The sequence below is a fragment of the Passer montanus genome, unplaced genomic scaffold (assembly GCF_014805655.1).
Source record: "Passer montanus isolate IOZ18808 unplaced genomic scaffold, ASM1480565v1 scaffold50, whole genome shotgun sequence".
In the NCBI taxonomy this organism is placed as follows: domain Eukaryota; kingdom Metazoa; phylum Chordata; class Aves; order Passeriformes; family Passeridae; genus Passer; species Passer montanus.
Genome location: NW_024369930.1, coordinates 2,008,030 through 2,029,333, shown reverse-complemented (window position 1 = coordinate 2,029,333; position 21,304 = coordinate 2,008,030). Strand labels below are relative to the sequence as shown.

General features: G+C 34.1%; 1 protein-coding gene across 6 annotated transcripts in view; it reads right to left on the bottom strand.

Moving 5' to 3' along the window:
• Positions 1–21,304, bottom strand: part of PCLO (piccolo presynaptic cytomatrix protein) — a 325,587-nt gene that overhangs the window by 177,666 nt on the left and 126,617 nt on the right. For all 6 annotated transcript variants that reach the window (XM_039723653.1, XM_039723648.1, XM_039723650.1 and 3 more), the window contains exon 4: positions 5,750–6,967. In XM_039723653.1, the coding sequence (XP_039579587.1) occupies positions 5,750–6,967 (1,218 nt within the window). The remainder of the gene's footprint in view (positions 1–5,749; positions 6,968–21,304) is intronic.

Below are 21,304 nucleotides of genomic sequence, written 5' to 3'. Positions count from 1 at the left end.
GACAAATGTCTGCAGAATTTCTGGAGTCTGCTACTTTGTTTTCCCATTCAACATTTTATAATTGTCTAGAAATGCGTCAGTCTTAAAATTTGCCCTCATGGTTTAATTTTGTTGATTGAAGTATTACACATTTCAACATGCAACAGAATACACAGAGCACTGAAGCATGATTTAATGACATTTGGAATGTCCCCACATATTGGCATGTCTCCTACAGCTGGGCACTGTACAAATATTTTTTGAGTACCTCATATGAAAGAAGTTTTGTGGTAAATTGGTAGTGCAGACTAAGCTGCTGGTAGGGCAGTGTAGTTGCAGGGAGGAAAGCACGATGGTCAGCCATTGGTTAAAGGAAGCAAACACGGCAGGCATTCCTGACTGAGCATCAGAACCAATGTTTTCCTTCTCATCCCTAATGAAACACCCTTAGTCATTCCAGATTCTTCTACCTCATTCTGACTGACAAGCATCTGTAACTCCTTCTATAAATAACAAAAATACTAAAAATACCCTACAGAAAGTATTTCTGCACCAGTATTCCTGCTTCTCACAGCTGTGAAATGATCTGTACTTATGACAGTACCTCATTGTTCAGCGAAAACACAGTTCACTCTCCAAAATACAGGTCACCTTAGCTCTACTCTGGGCTGACAGTTTTAGGAAGTGTCCCAAAATTCACTGGCAATTTGAGAACAAGCATCCCAAAGTCTCATGATTTTAACAATATGATATGATCTTTATTTTTGTTAGAGATCTCAATAGTAGAAGTAGGTTGTATTTACTAGTATTGCTAATCTAAGTCAGTGATTTTTGAAGTAGAGAAAACAATTTATTTAAAGGTTTAATTTATGAACTTCATTGGTAACCTGATTATTTGAAAAGTAGTTAAAATACTGTGGAATAAATATACTAGAAAAAATATCATGAATGTTAATTATAATTTTAAATTACATTTACTCTCAAGTTGGTGTCAACTACAAGTATTTTGAAAGTTTATTAACACTAAAGTTACATTTAGGGTCAAAATATCAAAACCCAAATATTTTTTATAGTCAGTCATATTCCTTTTTATAAACAATCAGGTTTAGATTTAATTTACATTTAAGTTATGTGTCCTTGCTTTTAGGCCTATCACTTTGAACAAAATCCTACATTCAAACACTAATATTTATATTAGTATTAAAGTATTTGTATTATTATTACAGTGTATACTAATTAATATTTTATTAATTAATCATCATTCACAAGAGTGATTTATTAAATGGTTTGCAAAATCAGATAATACTTTGAAGATAAACTACTTTTGTAGTTTATATTATTAACGTTACCAACATTATAACCAATATTGCAAATTCAAATATCTGATTCACAACAAATTCCATTACAAATAAAAATCCAGTGTGAAAACAAACATTTCTAAGGAATTCTTGAATTATAAGGCTGAGATTTATATATTAACCTGGAGATACCTGCAGTACTTACAACAACTTTGAAAGGCATCACCATTTGAAGTCTACAGCTCTCTATATTCTGAAAAATCTAGCAGCCCTTAAGGATGGAATTATGTATGGTCTTTACAAAAAGTCAGCAATGAAGTAAAATTAAAAATTTCAGGTTTTCTATATAATATTTACATTTTTGTTCCCTTTATTAAAGAAGAAAACTCTTAAGGGAAATTTATTTTGCTATGTTTCAAAAATACACATATCATTAAAACCAGGTGATTTTTCCCTCTATAAACAGCACGCTCCTCACTAAAACTTCACCTATGTAATTTGATTGTTATTTTTTCATTTATGACCATTATGTTCACACTTATGAAGACGTATCCAACAAAACTCAGTATGATCAATTTGGATTAGCTACTAATACTACTGAAGATGCAAACATTGCTCAAGCTCAGAAGGTTTCCCAGGAGCTGATGGACAGAATGCATCCATCTAGTGAAAGTGAACCTCTCAGATCTTGGTTCTCCAAGATGATGTGATACTCTTGGTTGCACAGAAGACAGAAGGCATCGACTGAAGAGTTAAGCACAGAGAAAGGCAGAGAACAACTGGTCATGGAACAGCTTCAGCCATTCTCCTTGCAGCTGAGTCTAATATCTAATATTAGATATTATCACACCAAACCAAAGGAGATGGCAGTTACCCACCCTGATACTGAACCTCAGTAAATAATATAAATGACAGCTTTGAATCCCAGGAAACTGAATGTGAGAAAGTCTGCTATTGGTATAATAAGGAGAATAAAATTATCTACAGTAACGACAAACTTAATTTCTCACTAGAAATAAAAAGAATGAGAAAAATCCAACTTTCTTTTAAAAAGAAAAATATTTTACCAAAATATGAACATATATTCTAATATTTTTTGTATCGTTGCCTCCACCATGGTAGATGTAAAAATCATCCAGCATATCATGTTTTGAGATCAATATGCTTGTAACTTATAATAAGCAATACTTACAATAAAAGCTTCTGAGCTTTTATTCCCTATTTTGTGTAGTCTGAGACTTAGGATATTGTCACTAGCTACATCTGTTCTTAAAGGACAGATAGCTTATTTTCTATGGTGTTGGCCATCAAATCCACAAAGACAGCATCATTGTTAAATTTGCAAACATATTGTAAACATAAGATTTTTAGATAAATGATAAAATATGGCCAGAACAATGCTGAAAAGGATCACATATCACATATATATATATATATATATATATATATATATATATATATATATATATTCCACAACTCTTTGAGACTGAAAAAAATGCATTTAAATAAAAAATACTTTTTTTTTTCCTTGTCAGTTAGGAAGCACTTTGGTACTGGGCTGTACTGTTGAAGTACTGGGCTTCTCTGAATATTTCAATGGCATGTCCTCTGAGTTTGTCCACTGTATGTTTTTAATACTGGACAAATTTAGCTCTAATACAGTCATCAATGAGAGAAACTTCTTGAGAAATAAGGAAGAAGGAGATTTATAAAAGCTGCAGTTTGGAAAAGACTTTAAAAACAGCAAATGCAGCCTCTTTAACTAATGTTAAAAATTATCTAATTTCATCTGTATTTGTGCTATTCCAGTGGCATTTCTGTGATGCCAGGGTCAATTCATTATACAACTATTTTGTATAAGAACTTTTAGCTTTATAAATATTATTTGTTTGTACTCTTCCTCACTTTTACTATTCTTATTTGAAAATATAAAGCTTATGGTTCAAAAAACATCTGGATTGGTACTTGTGGACATGTTTTAGTGGTGAAGGTGGTAGTGCTGACCTAAGGGTTGGGCTTCATAATCTTAGAGGTCTTTTTCAACCTTAATGATTCTATCATTCTCTGAAAAAGTTCTATCAGATACCAAACCAAACCAGAAATTTATTAAAAGAAAAATATGGCTAAAAGAAAAAAAAGGCTTTAAAAAATATATTTATAGGTAGCCAGATTATATTTTGTTGCAGAGGACAGAAGTTTTATTTTGCAAAGGAACTCATAATTTTTAAAAGGTCAGTTTGTTTGTAGAAGAAATAAAGAAATCTACATTAAAAAAAAAGGTTTCACAAGGTGGAAAAGAAACATGGTTGACTAAACTCTACAATGCGCATTTCAATTTTATATTTTCAAACTGAAACATTTTATTTGTATCCAGAAAAATTGTTTAAAGACAACTCCTATCCTCCTTTTTCTGTCTCTCTGGGTTGTATTTTGTGGCATGTGTTAGAATAATGGTGCCAATCAACGAAACATTATTATTTACCCAGTTACTCAACTGAAGCACGTGATCATTCCTCAATAATCAAAAGAAGGTTGTAATAAGGGTATATATATAATAAATACATTTCAAATGTATGCCAATTGACAACATGATAATGGGCTCATACAGATATGCTGAACTACCTCTGTGTAAATTTCTGAGTTACAAGGTGGCAATTAGCTACTGACAAATTGTATGTGTTAAACCTCTAAGATCTCTAGGCGTCCTTGTTAGAACAGCTAACTGCTATTGCACGTGTCAATAATCAATATTACAAGATAGTTTCTCAGGGAAAGTCAGTTTCTGTAAAACGTGAGCAGTCTATTCTTCAAAAACTTTTTGAAGATATTTCAAAATATCTGAAAAAAAATGCTTTCCAAGACAAACCATTCTATAGTTCCATGATTTCCCATGGATTATTCTACTATTTGTACTGTATCAGAACATTAGCCTTTTCATGGCTTCAGGGACTTACTGCTGCCTATTTTTTTTTAAGTAAAAATAGGATAGCAAAAATTGCTTAGCTACTATTGGAAAGCTAGAAGAGTTAGTAACTACCATTTTCACAGAATTGAATATAAAATGACAGTAATTTGTCAAATGCAGAAAGATTTTCCCTTGTTCCTTTGCATCCCTAATTAAAAATACACCTAGCTGAAATCCTCCATAGGATTGTACCCTGAAATACACATAAATCATATTCTTCAATGTGTACATGTTGCTTTTTACCTAGTGAAATGGAAGCAATGTGTGATATCTAAATTTATCACATGCTCTCTTGGGAGGAGCTGTGTCTGGCAATGTTTGATGAACAGCACACACAACACTGATGTACTTCAATAAAGAAAAATTAAAAATAAATCAGAGTTAATTTTACTAAGTACAAGCTAGGTGAGCAACCTTCTTTATTTTTAATGCTGAACAATTTGAAATAGGATATTCCCAGATCTCCTTTTTGTTTGGTCCAAAAGGTAGGATTTCTTGCTATGTTACTCTAAGCGTAATTTGGGGATTCCCTCAATAAAATCATACACCATAACTCTTCATATGATCAAGAGCAGTAAACATAACATGTGATAGGGGGTTTATTTCAGACAGGAGACTTGGTTTATAAAAATAGTATTTTCCAAAACAAAATTTCTGAATTAGAATATCTTTCTGTCCAGATATCTTAATTACCACCAGGAAATACATAAAACAAAATCAACCAAATCCTTGACCTTTTTGACTGGGACTATTTGAAAACATAATTCTGGCAAAGGTTAAACACTTTCACTAAGTATACTCCTACTCTCATAATATGTCACTTTCATAACATGATAATCAGCACCTAATTTGCAGTGCTGATGCAAAACTCCCTAATTTTTCGTTTCTTAACAAATTGTGCATGCCATTCTCTTCAGCTCAAACATAGACCTCTAGTACATGCTATCATAAACTCACACTTTTCTCTGACTTGAGAGGCCACAAGACCCCTACCTGAATGTACTTGTCTACATGACATAAACCAAGTAAATAGTAAAAAGATGTAAATATTGCATGCTTTCATGTACCATGTTCAGGCATCCCAAAGTATTCCTGAAATTTATACTATATTTTGTTATTACAAAGCACTGTATACCTTACTCTCTCCGATTATTCCCTTTTGGGATTGAGAATATGAAAACATTCCAACTTCAACAATTAACCTTTGAGGTCTGAGAGTCAAGAGATCAAAGTAAATAAATCTGAAATACTGGAAAGATTATTAAAGAGGAGTTTTGCTTTAGTTTCAAATGCTTAACTGCTTGAGACTTAAAATCAGGCAAGTAATCTTGAAATGTGCATGTAGAGCATAGGACTAACTGGTGAAACTTTCACTAAATGGGAGTCATTGCTTTTATCATTTAGAATAATTTTGTAAAGAGAATAACAGTAAAAAAGGAAGGAGAGGGTCTGTAAGGATCAGATTCTAAGATGGAGAAAGGAAAGTGGGAGGGAGAAAAACACTTACTATTTTTTCTCGCACTGCCTCCACATGGTCGGTTCCTGGCAAAGATGCTGTTTGAACAGGAATTTCTGCTTCCTGAGCTTTTTCAGCTTTCAAAACCACTTGTGAAATCCCAGTTGTCAAGTCCTCTTTCTTAACATCTTGCTCCTTAGCCTGCAGTCCCTTATAAGGTGCTTCAACTTCTGCTTTCTCTTCAGCAACATGGTCTTTAATCTCAGCTGTAATTTCTTCCTTTTTGTCTTCTGGATGTGGTGTGCTCTCTTCTGGGAGCACAATTTCTTTATCTTCTTCCAATGTGCTTAGGGGTATCTTTTGGTCTGCAGTTGCTGTTGCAGGGATTTTATCTGCTGAAGGTGTCTTTGACAATTTCCCTCGCTGAAGTTTTATTTCTTCTTTTTGACCTTCCTCTTGGATTTTATCCACCGATGAAGTTTTCTTAATTTTTTCATGTTGAAGTTTTATATCTTTCTGAGTTCCATGTTGGATTTTATCAACTGAAGCTGCCTTTGGCAATTTTACCTCCTGAAGTTTTGTATCTTCCCTCTGAGCTGCAAGTTGGATTTTGTCAGCTGACAGTGCCTTTGCCATTTTCATCTGTTGGAGTTTTGGGTCTTCTTTCTGAATTCCCTGTAAAATTTTGTCAGCTGAGGGTACCTTTGCCAATTTTGCCTCTTGGAGTTTTATGTCTTCCTTCTGAACTCTATGCAAAATTTTATCAGCTGAGGATGTTTTTGCCAGCTTTGCTTCTTGAAGTTTTTCATCCTCCTTCTGAACTTCATGCAATACTCTGTCATAGGAGGCTGTCTTTGTCAATTTTGTTTGCTGAATCCTTGGGTCCTCCTTCTGAGAAGCATGCTGGATTTTATCAGCTGAGGGTGCCTTGACAAGTTTTCCCTGTTTAGGTTTTGCATCTTTCTTTTGAATTCCTTGCTGGATTTTATCAGCTGACAATGTTTTTTCCAATCTCCCCTGCTGAAGTTTTGGAGCTTCCTTCTGAACGCCTGGCTCTTCTTTTGGCTTTGCTGCTGCTGGAGTGGGTGGTGTGGAAGTCTTCTGAGGGGAATGTGAGACAGCAGGCACAGGCCGTTTTTGAGGAGGAGCAGCTGGTTTGGATGTTGGTTGTGAAGGGCCTGGTTTCAGAAGTGGCACCTTGCCCATATCTCCAAGTTGTCCTGACATTGCCCTTTGGGTCTGGCAGTTTAAGCACAGCCATTCCTGTACCTGTGACACAACAAACATATGAAGTTACTTATTTGAAAAAGTAACAATAAAATCATACAATATTTTCAGCTGATACAGTTGAATTCTTTCCATCTGAATGCTATGCATACTGGTAAGTTATTTCTTTTCCCTCCTGCTCTTGCAGGAAGCTCCATAGCACCATTCCAGAAATGGAGCATATCAGGTTCCAGAAAGTCAAGATGAACAAATATAAAAAGACACTGTGAAAACAGCAACAACGTTTTTTCAAAGTATTGATGACCGATATGTAAGCAAAGTTTGCTTACATATTTCTAACATATATTTCTTCCTAAAGCCACTATAATCTATCAAGAGGTCCCTATAATTTTGCCAGCCTGAGAAAAAGGGAACCAACTGCCACTCATGGCTGTGTTTCTCTTAGGAAATCCTCTCTTGAGGTTTTGTATAGATATCTGTATAAATTCATTATGGCTGTAACTGAACAGGAAGATCACCTCTCTGTTCACTTTACTGCAAAATCCCTGCTGCACACTGGCTCCTTTTACTCTTCTTCCCAAAAAATCAGAAAAAGGACAAGTGCTTCTATCTGTGCAGAAGATCTCCTTGCCAGTTGCCTAGCTACTACATGAGAGGAGTAATCACACTGTTTCCAGTGGGATTTAGTTTATAGTTCCTTTAAAATAGCAAAAGAAAATTTTAAGCACAGAATGGCACTGAAAGGAAAGAAAAGGAAGACAAAATCAGTCTCTTCTGGATACTGGAATTGCTAATGAAGGTTTACTTCAGTAGTGCAATATGAGCTTCACTGGTGGGTAAGTGGTGTATAATGTGCAATAAAATCTACATTTAAAAACAGCTGATCAGCAATTTTTGTATGTGATATATAAATTACAAGAAACACAGATGATGATATGACAAAAATCTTAAGTAAGAACAGCTCAAATGGTCTAGTTTTATGGAAATGAAACTAAGGAGAGGCTATTTAAAGTTTTGTTTCAGGCACAAGCAAATCAAGAATATACACATTATCATTCAGGTCATCAAAAAATTGTCTTGTGTATTTATTATTCTACTTTTATAGAAATGACCAAACTAGTGAGTGTCCTAGTAATTGACACAAAAAATATTTAATAATACTACCCAATAATATTGTCCCAATAAAGGAAGTTTATCAGCTGAATCAGCTGTCTCCCCTAACACTTACTATATCCTTTGCAAATGCAAACTGAATGTGGCTCTGTATCAGGCTATTAATTATAAGTTAATTACTTAAAAATTTCCTTTTTTAACGAATGTGCAAAATATTACTCAATTTTCTTGCAAATATTTCTTTTAGATGGGATTATCTGTAATTCTTAGCTCAGTTTCCTCTCTTTTCCTAGAAAACAGTATTGGAAACCATACATATGTTGTGTACTGTCTTTTATAAATTGAAAATAGAAGCAATGCTCCAGGAAACAAATCTGCCCCACAGAAAATCATCATGTTATTATTAGAAGTCTGCTGTGGACTTAGAAGTCTGAAATGGACTAAACGTACTAAATAACACAGCATAAAAAGACTACAGATAAAAAGATCCATTTTCACAGTAGCTTTGATTGTTTTCTCATAAATTTTGTGAAGATCAATATAAAAAAGTTGGCAAAATAATTATCATCGCTTTTTTTTAAATTTATTGGAGGGCTGAAAACATTTTAAACCCACAAAAAGGGGGTAGATTTTTCTTTATCCATTCAGCCTGGAAAATGCTAATTTCCCAATGTAAGCAGAAAAAAATGCCATTATTATTTGTGCTACTATACCTTCAGTCAGCAACCAGCATGCAGCCTGGAAAATGCTAATTTCCCAATGTAAGCAGAAAAAATGCCATTATCATTTGTGCTACTATAGCTTCAGTCAGCAACCAGCATAAGAATAAGACAGTACTTAAATGCATTAAGCTTCTCAGAATCTAGCCTTAGCCATCTTTAATTGCATAAAAACATAATGAAGTGGCTTCTGCCATGAAATAATCCACAGTTCAAAACATTACTGCTATGTAGATATTCTTTATGAACATGTTAATTTATACTTTAAATTCACATGTTCTTCTTGCAGTACCATTTGTTTGGCCTATTTTATCTTTATTTCTTTATACCCAGTTTCTAGGGCCTGTATGTTTGTTTCTTTTCTATCTATCTACATTTGGGGTACATCTACACTTGGCTCTCCTTATATCTTTGCTGTTAACACAGATTCCATCTTGCACATCTTAGCTGCTACCTGCTCACTAGCATACACATGCTCCTTCTCAGATTCATCATCACTTCCCTTTCCCTCTTTTAAATCCTTCACAGACTCAGTTCTCTGGATACCTATAAGAACTTCAGCAACAATATTAAGTTTAGTTACCCAGCCATTCACTAGCATACACATGCTCCTTCTCAGATTCATCATCACTTCCCTTTCCCTCTTTTAAATCCTTCACAGACTCAGTTCTCTGGATACCTATAAGAACTTCAGCAACAGTATTTTAAGTTTAGTTACCCAGACACTGTTTCCACTGCTTGCCGTCTCTATTTAGTGTCTTTTCCCTGGAGTAAATATGTGCAACTCAAGGACTGTGCTTTATGCTGAGCATATGGTAGAATTCTTAAAACGGAAAATAATGGAAATTAACACGCAAAAAGGAATTTGATGATTAGCAGATTGGCAAAATGCATTAAATTTTATCAAAAGATGGAACTCTCAGACTTGCCTCTCTGCCATGATGATGAATGTAATAGTAGGGAAATAACCTGGAATTGTCCAGATATCCAGTGATTTAATGAACTTTGCCATTGTCCTCTTGGATTTTTCTATATCTGCATCTACTTACCACTTTATTTTTCAGGATTGCTGTATAAGCATTGCACATACTACTCCCAAAGCTATGTGTTTCACATAATCGTTTTTTATTACCATGTGGATATTTGGTCACAAGAGAACATACAAAAATCATCTTATAGCACCAGGCCTCTAGCTCCTGATTCTCTGTCAGAACGGTTCTCTGTAAAATCAAGTTTTGTACCATGAAGTCATATGCCTCAGTCTTAGACTTGTCTTTCCCTCAGTTAACCTCATGCCCTGAATGCAAGCTTTTCCCTAAGGCTATCTCTTCAGTTAGCCTGTCAACTTAAATTTATTAGGACTTGGGAAATGGACATCATCTTCTTTTAGCAGTCTTCACTAGATAAATCTTAGTTCTTTACAGAATTCTTCACACCCTTTGGTCCCTCAATTGGCTGCAGACATTATGATTGGTACTACAAGTGCTTTAATACCCTGAATCCACGGCTCTCTCCTGCTTTCAGCAACCCTTACAACCCAATATTGCTGGGCAGAACAAAATAGCTCTGTCACAATTTTCTCCTCACACAGTTTTGTAATAAACAAATGTCATTATGAAAAGGGCATACGTCTAACATGCATTGTGAATGTCTGTTTTTCAGTCATCAAGCAAGAGCTCTGCCCTGCTTGCTACAGAATGGTCCTTTCTGCAAATAAAAGGAGTGAAGGAACTCTTGGAAGGTTCAGCTCAGAGTTTCAGGTGTCTGATTCAAGGACAGCTGGGAGTCCTCAGCTCAGTTTTATTGAGAAAAAGGCTGCTGAGATTGTATTTTAGAGAAAGCCAGGTGATATTAAAAAAAAAAAAAAAAGAATAAAATCACATAGTGTCACAGGGAAAACAATTCAGGAAGAAATATACTGACATGAAGAGGCACAAAGCCAAAAGGAAAATACAGAGAAGCGGATGTTAACAACCCAGCAAGTGCAAAGGTTGGCTGGTGTGTTCCAAGGAGGTGGAGAAGTTGCTGCTTGCTGACCTGACTGGTGACTGTTTATCAGCAGACACCATCCAAAGGCCTCACTGAGGTGATGAATATGTTAATATTAACAGCTCTTCATTGGTATCTGTCTGCTATGTGTATTCATCCACAAATTGCTCTGTACCCAAGTCTGTGCATCCTCCTTGCTGTGTTGCTCTGCCTGTGGTAGACCCTGGCTGAATAAAATGCAGAGAGGGGAGGTCACATTTCCATCTAGAATGGGAATTCTGTCCTCAGCATTTCTTTGGGATGTGTGATCTACAAATTCAAGTCCCACACAAACTGAGGACTTAGATCTCCTACCTCTAGAAAAAATATTCAAATTGCTAGATCTACATATAAAAAAGTTACCACCTATGCCACATAGACTGATAGTGAAACATAAATATTCAGGGCATGACCACAAAGACTGTAGATCTGGCAGAAGAAAAAAAAATACAAAAATAAAATACCAAAATCTCACATCTTCTCTGTCCAAACAGTGTTAGGCAGACAGGAGGTAACTGTCTAAATGAAGCAAATTTGGCAGAGACAGGGTCCACAGTGAAACCTCTATGGCATCCAGAATTAGAAAAAATGCAGAGAGGTTTTTACAGATATTTTTTACAGATATAGTGTCTCATTTTCCTTAATTTACACATAAATTTTGTCTAAAATGTCACTTAGGAACTTAAACTTATTTTTGGATTCCACCCCAGGTGGAAAAATGATGTGCAAACAAATGCTTAGTCAGATGGTTGATTTTTGGAAAAAAAGGTTAGAAAAACGTGGCTAATTTAAGCTAGGGAAATGAATCTCAGAAATATGATTTATATGGGAGGAAAGGTGTATTGGCTGCAAACCAAATGGATATTAATGGTCCATGGACAAATTTAGCTTTAAAATTAGAACACCTTCCTTGACGGTAGTGATTTGAGTTTGGAGTCTGATACAATAGGAGTGTGGTACAGAGAAACACAGTTTATTTCAATATATGATGTGATTGCAAACAAAACCACTCAATGATTAATGAATTCCTACCAGTTTTAAAAACTGCATTTCTGTAATAGTAATCAGGAGCAGAATGCATTATATCATTAGCAATAAATTTATTCACAGAATTTAGTTGACCTAAAGCATCAAGGTGTCTTTTAGCCACCAAAGAGAGATCACAGAAACCCCCAAAAACTGGTTCAGATGAATTTAAAGCATCACCTTAAAAAACAAAACTGTAGAAATCCCTGCAGAATAAAGAATTTTGTCAACAGGAGGAGGAAGGGATTACCTTTTCAGTTTAAGCATATGTTTTTTTATTTGCTAAAGTTTCAACCAACATGAAACTGTTTTCTGAACAATGCAAAAGAAATTACCATCTTTTATCTTTTTCTCAAATAAAGAGTTTCAGTATGTGTTTGAGGAAGACTAAGTTATCTCAGCCTGTCATTATTGTAATTGATATGTTTAATTATAAGCTGTCACAGCTATGAAATTAAATAAGTTATTTTCAATTATCTCTTTTTCTTCCACACCAAGTGATAAAGTTGTAAATACTGCAGCAGATTACCAGAAAAGTACAGAGTGTTTCTCCCACGTGTCAGGAATTACCTGCTCCTTAATTTAATAGGGTTGGGACTGCTGAATATTTCACTCAGTTCTGTACAGATGAAATACAGAGTATGACAGCAAAAAGATGACCCACTTCTTCAAGTGATGACAATTCTGAAAAGTGTATATCCTTACCTTACTTTAAGATACATCTCAGCACCTTCAGAAAAAGCTTGAGTTTTATGTTTTTTCAGCAACTGCTCTGCTGTATGGGAATTTTTATCTTAGCAATTAAATTTAATAGATAATGGGATTTTTATGTGTATAGTGTCTGTGTATACTTTAATTTCCCTTAGTTATTTTGCTTAGTTAGAGGCTTAGAATTATGCTGTCAATGCAAAAATGTATCCCTAGTGTATATATATATACCATTACAGATGCAAATGAACCAAAACGGTGGAAAAATAACTTTTTTTATTGAGGAGGAGCTAGCACCACTGTATTTGTTTTTCCTCTGCATCTAACTGCACTGTAATATGTTTATTGTTTATTTCATGCATCATTATAACAAGATCACTAAAAGCCCTTCTTTGTATTGGCAGGTTTAGCTCTAGGGGTGCTGTTACCCAAAACAAAGGCATGATTCCTCCTCCTCAGACTTACACAGAGAAATTCCCATTGAACACTTTACTGCTCCTGGTGACCACTTCTGATGCCATGGCAAAAATAACTCCAGTGAAGGAAAAAACAATAAAGTGCATATGGGCATCATTCAAAGGCCAATCTTTTGTTTATAAAATATTTAAGATATTTTTGAACATTGACTTCTACAATGAAGTACACAAGAAAATCAGCTTTTTCTCCTTACATGGCAATGACTATACAATTGTCTTATTAAGCAGTCTTCTAATCTACAAAGTCCATCTCAGAGGTATTTCTGTATTATTTTTGGTTTCTCATTTAACTCACAAAAGACAGAGATAGAGAGTTTATTGGCAGGATAAAAAGACAATATTTACATTCATAAACATATTTCAATGTATGTCTGACAACCAGAATCAGATAAAAATTGTTCCAGTGACATTCTCTTTCACTGGTTCTTTTAAAGAAATTCCCAATTAGATGACTAAAATGATTTCTGGTTGCTTGCATACGTGACAAATGACCACACTGTTGTGCATTAATGAATAGCAGCATGTGACCTCTATTAATGCTATTCTTAACTTGCTTTAATAGAATGGTAGTTCCTACAGATTTCTGTAGATTCTATAGACAAAGAAATTCAAGGTTGTGTTAGTGTCTGAAGTAATAATTTTATGGTAAAAATATAGTTTTATTAAATAATTATTTTATAAACCAGTTTAGGCAGAGCCTTTAAAATGTTAGGCTATTGTAATCCTTCTTGGCTATATGTAGATGTTGAGAAGCCTCACTATGCTGCTTTGTACCCTTTATTACAACAGTCTCAAAGAATATCTCTTTTCTGGGCCTCCTAGCAGCTGAATCACAATTTCCCACAAACTGGTCAGCAGAATACGTGAGTATTCCCATATCACCATCGCTATTATTTGTTCAGAACTGACAAAATGTCTAGTGTCACAGATGGCACCAGAACAATAAACAACACCATCCCCTGAAGAGTTTGTGGTCTATTCAATTCTGTGTTCAATGCTGACCTTTTGCAGACAGTCTAGAGAAAATTGCTTTTGTTCAAAAACCAGATCTTAGCTATGGAACTAGGTTCCATAGCAAAAAGGAGAACTGTTATTTTTATTACATCTCACAATATGTATTTAGCTATAAACTACAAATACAATCTTTCTACGTGAACCTAAATGGATCATATATATATATAAAGACCCCACTCTTTGTAAGAACTTTTTATTTTGGTCATCCCAAATAGAAATACAGAGACAACTGATATACATCATTGCTCTTAAAAGCCATTTTGCATTTTGTTTGCTCTTGCAAATCAGATAATCCTAAAACTAACATTTGCACTTCACCCAAAAAATATGCTTTGAAAAACCAAAAATCTTTGCTAAGACAGATTGAAATGTGTGTTTTTTGTTCCCATTTTACCTAATAATGCATTGGTTTTTTTAATGGAGAAGAATCTGTATGCTTCAAGTGAAATGCTATAAACTGAGAGGAAAATACTTAATTAAAAAAAGCTGATTTTAAATTTTTTTAAAAAGTCCTAGCTCCATCCAGTTCCATCTAACCTAAATTGTAAATACTTAACTGAGAACCTAAATTTATGACCCTGGCTACTCAGATTCACTCAGCAGGCTATGGGATCTTCTTTCCAGATATGAACAGTGTTGGTGGTCTGACTGTTATTTCTAGTCCTGATTAGGGAGAGAGCCTGCAGCAAACTGTGCTCCACACAGACCTCATTTCAAGGACGAATGTAAGAATTGCTCAGAGCCTACACTAAAGTCCAAAGATAAACCTTAAAATAGTAGCCTGAAGAAAAGACCTAAATCTGTAATCAGATACTTAAATAAATGGTCCAATATTCAAAATCTCTAAATACCTGAAGACAGTTCCATTGATTCATATCTGCCTTTCAGTTCATCTCTTCTGTTTGAGTCTTTTAATCAGAATCACTGTGAACATATCTGTTTTATGAATTATTTTTATTTTACATGGCTTTATAATTTCAGTTTATTAGCAGTGATTTACATATAATGTTTACTTTCAGTGTCATGTGAAAGATACCTAAATCCTTCAGGTGCCTGAAAAATGAGGGGGACAGGGAAAGAAACAAGCAGACAAAAAAATGGGGGATAATTCATAGTCAAGGCAACATTCTATTCTCAATGAAGTGAACACAGGTTCAGCAGAAAGGAAAGGTTGGTCCCTTACCTGGCTTTGGAAAATTATATTAATTATTAGCTACAGATACAGGAAGAAGTTTGCAGGTAACCATTTTCTGATATGCTGGCAGCTGCCACGGCAGTAAAGAGATAAAAGAAATAAACAAAGGAAATAGATGTGACACCTGTGCAGAATGACCATGGCTTTGTGTGATATGGTACATGCTGAGAAGCACACAGGCCTTTCAGCAGCTTCTGGAGCTCCTCCCAATGGACGTTTCTCCTAAACACCTAAAATGAGGAGGTGAAAACCATACTCTGACCTCCCTGCAATGGGCAGTGTGCAGCAATGGCAGAGCACCACAGCACAGAAATAGCCACAGCCTGGTTTTGCAACACGGGAGCAGAATAACACTTTATCAGCAGGTGTGACCATTTTTTACTGATAAGAGGCAAATTCCCATGCCTTGAGGCAACACAGTGCAAAGTCTGGGGAAAGGCAAGGGGAGAGATGAGGTGCAGGTGCAAAAGAGAAAAAACAAGCTTTTAGTATCTTGGCTTCATCCTCCTTTGAGGTTGCTGCTGATCAGCTGTCAGGGAGACTGCAGTGACACTTTTTAAGTGACAATAATCTTTTCTGTATGACAATAATCTTTTCTGTATGTCCCACTCATTGTTTTGACCTTGCACTTTCCTGCCTACAGTTTTGCCTTTGTGCCACTACACAATAGAGAATATTGGAAAGGATGTCTTAAAAAGGAATATGCCATTTAGTCAGCAGGAAAATCCTGTCAAAAATTGTAACTTGAAAAAGGTGAGCATGCTATGTTCTCCCATCATTTGGAAAATATGTACAAGAAGAATTAAAAATGAAATACTTTTTTTGGGAAACTTCAAGCCAATATTCATTAAAAATTCTTCTCAGTATTTTGTACAGAAACATGAGTACAATCTGTTTAAAAGTATAACATACTGACATGCTAGAGTATGACCTAAAGCAGATGTTTTATTGGTGTTTAATGTGCAAATAAATCCTATATACTCCTGAAATCACACATAAGAAGCTTGAGTTTACTTTCAAGAGACGCCATAAAATTATGCAAAGAAAATACCAAATAATCTAAACCCATGTAAATCTGCCCAAAACAAAAGTACTGCTAGCTCTCAATATAAATACTAAATATAAAAGAAAAATACAGTCCTCAGTGCATTGACGAAAAGGAAAAAAACCACAAAAAGCCAAAAAAAACACCAACAAAAATAAACCAAACCAATACAAAAAAACCTGTGAAATCTGGGGCTTTTTTTTCTGTTTCATTAGTGTCAGTGAATGTGTCATAGCTCCTTGGAAGTAAGGGCAAGGCCCCAAAATATTAAACTATAGTAGGAGTACTCCATTTCCCAATGGACTTGCAATGCAAATAATAGGCACATTATGCTTGAAAATTATTTGTTTTATCCTTCTAAAAATAATTTTTTCTCATGCCTCAAAATACAAACAATACTACAAAATGGGAAAAAAGCCCTATACAGACAGTGAAAAATGAAGTGCCTCCAAAATTACCTCTTTGCATTCCTTACCTGCACTTTTATTTCTTTTTGCTATTTTAAGAAGGAAAAAGAATCCTCTCAAATCAACCAGTCACCTCAGGTCTAATGCTAATTACACAATTACTTATACAGTTTAGCTGATTCAGAATTTCTCCTTGATGAGAAGACAGAGGATCCCTCCATACATCTTCAAAAATATTTCAGGGAAAGGGCAAATCCATAATTGTTCACTCCTATATGCATGAATGATACATAGACACACATAGAGAGGTATGCAGCACACAGGAAATCAAACAAACTTATATACATAGAGTTTTATGTCCAGAAGGGGCCAATATTCTAAACAGATTTGATACTTTAATGTCAAAATCCTTCTAGTTTCACAAAGAGTTTTCCATTCTCAACGTTTCAGCATTTCTTAGAAAGATAACCAAATTTATGGGGGGAACTTCTCTAGCTTCAAAGATTATTGCTCCAATAATTTCTCTATCCATTGAATTTTTTACATATTGGCTCTTAGATTACATAAAAATACAAAAACAAAAGCTAGAGAAGATATGAATTTTAATTACACTTATGTTTTAGAGAATCATATTAAAATATAATTAAAATTTAGAGAATCACATTAAAAATATAATCTCTAAAAGAAATAATGCAAGACCAACATGCATGTGATACAAGCCCAGCACTTTCCCACACCGTGTAGATGAACTGTAAATGGCAGTTCTACTCAGTCCCTTTAGGCAAAAAGTATCACAGTTTGTCATGAAAATAGCTTGTGGTTTAAACTACATAACACTGTACTATAGTAATGCTAAAAAAATAATAAATATGGCACTAGTGTGAAATAACACATTTATTATTTGATTTTTTTGTATTCTTCTTTTTATTAATATTATTATTATTATACATAATGTATTCATACTTAATAGTTTTGTACCTTATGTCAGGTTTGACAAACCTTATTCTTGTATCATTTTTACAATGACAGCAGAAACTGTACAGAAGCTTAACTTTTATCTTGAAAGCATGGCCTGTCTTGAGCCATATTTTAAAAGGATATTTGATGCTCAAGTGTCCTTAGTAAAGCTTTGAGATAAATAGAAAATTGTTGAAGAGTTTTAGAAATGTGTTAAAACACTTTTAATATAAAGAGTTACTGAGTTCTAAATTTAACTGCTGTTTTTACACTGTCATTTCCAAAGCACACAGTTCTCTTACTTTACTTCTAAACCCAAAAAATCTGTCAAAAAATCAAACAAAAATTTTAATTCTCCAAACCTGGGACTGAATTCTATATTTTCATCCCTTACTAAAAAACTCAAAATGGCAAAAAATAACCCTTAACATAAATAATAAATAAATAGGAGCAATATTCATCTGAAGTTTTATGTTTTCAAATGTGTTGCTGTTATTCAAAATAGACTGATTTTATTTTCTCATTAAAAGTCAATTTTCAAGTCTTAATTAATTTTGAAGCATTTGCACAATCCTTGAAACACCCTTTTAAAGAACCTGTTTATATCATAAATAAGATGATCTAATCCTCAGTCTTCCAGGATAAGTGATACTAATGTCAGCTTCTAATTAATTTAATTGTATGTTCTCTTATAAGTCAAGAACAAACATCTGGAGATAAAAATGACAGAGAAGTCAATAGCTCTCTGTGGTTTGATGAAAAGTAAAAAAACCCAAAAAACACAAAATGAAAAAAACTCCCCAAAAAAAACACCCCAAACCCCAAAATGTTCTGCTTATCTGTGTTTTCTGGGCTATGAAAACCCTCAAATGGCCAAAAGGGTCCTGATGATTAAAGTGATGTAAGGGTCCCACCCAGGCAGCACCTCTTTTCTGTGTGATAATCCTCAGCAAAAATGTTACAACCACTTTTATTGTTCTTTTCTTCCTCTTCAGAGACAGACCCACAGCTTTCTGCTACTAACAAGCTCTCCCCTCACCTCAGGATACTCCTATAAGGAATGGTCTTAAACCAATGAAATAGCATTTTACAAAAAAAAAAAACCAAAAAAAACCAAAAAAAAAACGTTCCCAAAACAAAACAGTGGGATGGAATTTGTTAGTAATCTCTAAATCTCCTTATTTTTCTAAAATTGCCACAATTTCCACCAAAAAACCCCAAAAAGAATTAAGAAAACCAAACCAACAAACTAACCGTCCAAACCCACCCAAGCCAACAAAAAAAACCCCAAACCAAAACAAAGCAAAAAACTACAAAAACCTTTTTTGTAAAACTGTTCAAAATAATTTTTTACTTCTTGGTTTTCTGGCATCTGAAAAATTTAGCTACTTCACTGTGATTTTAGCTAATAATTTATAAAACCAGGATATAATTTGGGGTATTTTTCTTCTAAAGTAATCTATCTTTAGAACAGAAACTTACTCAGAGTTTTATTAAATTATATAGCTTAAATTAGGAATTTGCATTTACATTCTACTTTTTAATCATATATATCATGTAAGCCCATTAAAAAAAACAAAAACCACTACACCAAACTTTTAGTAAAATATGCATCTGCCTGAGTAAAAACAAACAAAAAAAACCCCCAAAAAACAATTGTACTATAATTTGATGCATCTGCCTGAGTAAAAACAAACAAAAAAAAAAAAAACCCAAAAAACAATTGTACTATAATTTTATAGAAATTTTAAATAACCTCAGAAAGCAAGAGGCTTTGTCAAAATTGGCTATGGAGAGCTGCAGATCCAAAATCATGAAGAGTGTATTACAGAGATCATAAGTGCAGATGTATGTCCCAGAGAATTCAAATTGCATCCTAAAACACATCAGAAATTATCATATCTGTATTATAGTCCATGTAATCAATTCCCAAGCTTTTGACACCAGACTAATATGCAGTCTGCTTGTAAAATGAACCATTTATGGAGCTCTTTTTAAAAAAAATCTCAAGGCAATGGAGTAGAAAGTTCACATCTGTCTTCAAGGGCAGATCTGGAAGCAGTTTCCAGTATGCAAAGCGATTTTTTTTGTACATCAAAGTAGTTAAAATTATGTCCTGCAATCATCTGCATTGAATAAAAAACCCAGTACTTCAGAAATAATCTTTTTTCTTTAAAGATGGAACTTGGATGCAATCATTTTAATTATTCTGCAAAAACAACTAAGCAGACATTTTTTTTCAAAAAAAATCTTGAGTTTTTACTGCTATGTTTTCAGATATGATGTAGTATAAATTTAAAATTGGGTAAAAGACATTTAATTGCAACCAAAAAGTGTTTATATTACACTGGTATCTACAAAAAAAAAAAAAAAAAAAAAAAAAAAAAAAAAGAGCAAATACTAATTTAGCTGACTGTTCATTCCATAGTGAGATTTGGGAAGTGAAATCATGGCCAAAATGCCTACCTAGATTAATAAAACTTGCCATCTTAACAGATCTTTTTGTTGCTTGAACATTTACCTCTGTAACCCATCTGACAAATTAATTTTAATTTGCTTCATTCATTTATTAAGATTTTGCTTCAATCTCCCTGATTATGCTTCATTGGCACTTAGAAAAAACATTGCCCTTCAATGCTTCATTAGCTAATTCTCCATCACAGTTAAAAATGTACATTATAACTATGATGTATTATAGTAAGTGTGTAGCTCACTCAGATAGTACCAGCTCTTTTCAGTTCTCTCTTCCTAATAGAGTATTTGTCCAATAAATTCTTCATGGGACATTGCATCTTAGAGAACTAATTTGTAGATGGTGCATAATATTGCCAAAACATTCCTTAGAAATGACTTACGGAAATAGCATTGCTGTCAATAATCATTAATTAATTTGACAATGTTGATCATGGAAGTAGGAAAACAAAGCCTTATCTGCAGCAAAATTGAGTATTTTATGACAAAAGTGTATCTAGGAAATTGTAGAATAAACTGTGCTGAACACATGAAGACAGAGAAGAAATAAGCCTGGTTTTGTCTGGTTTTACGTAAAAGAATTAAATCAACAAACCACATGAACTAATTTAAAAAGCAAATACACAAAAGTAGGAAATGGTTTAAAAGTTTCACAAAAAGTCAATAATTACAAAATTTGTAGAAAACAGACTAACAGACTGTATCATAGTGCAGGCCTGAAGGACAAATGCTCACAAACAGGCATCACAAAAAGGAAACCCAGCTGCTGGAGGAAAAAGCACAGCAAAACCCAGAGGACTTGGAGGGCTACAAGTTTACAAAACACACATTTTACTCTCATTCCATCAATAATGATCCTTCTCAGAAAAAAACAATTGTTTAAAAAAGAGAAAATGAGTGCTGCTCTATTTATCATGGTTTGGTAACCACTTTGTGTTACATAACAGCAGTAATATGGTAAAAACACACTTAAATAAAAATCCTTCTCTGTAGGACTGGCTAATCTGCCTTTAGAGCTTCCTCTCTAAAACCTGATGAACTCTTAAGGAAGCTGTATGTTTGCTAGTTTGATTTGAAAACATGTCATTGTTGGTCTATTGTAAAAGGATTCTGTCTGCAAAAGCAGGGCTTGAAAAAATATCACAGAACCATGGGAGCCCAAATATAATTTTAAGAGCTTATTTTTAATATGAATCTGTTTTAAACAATATGTCAGAAA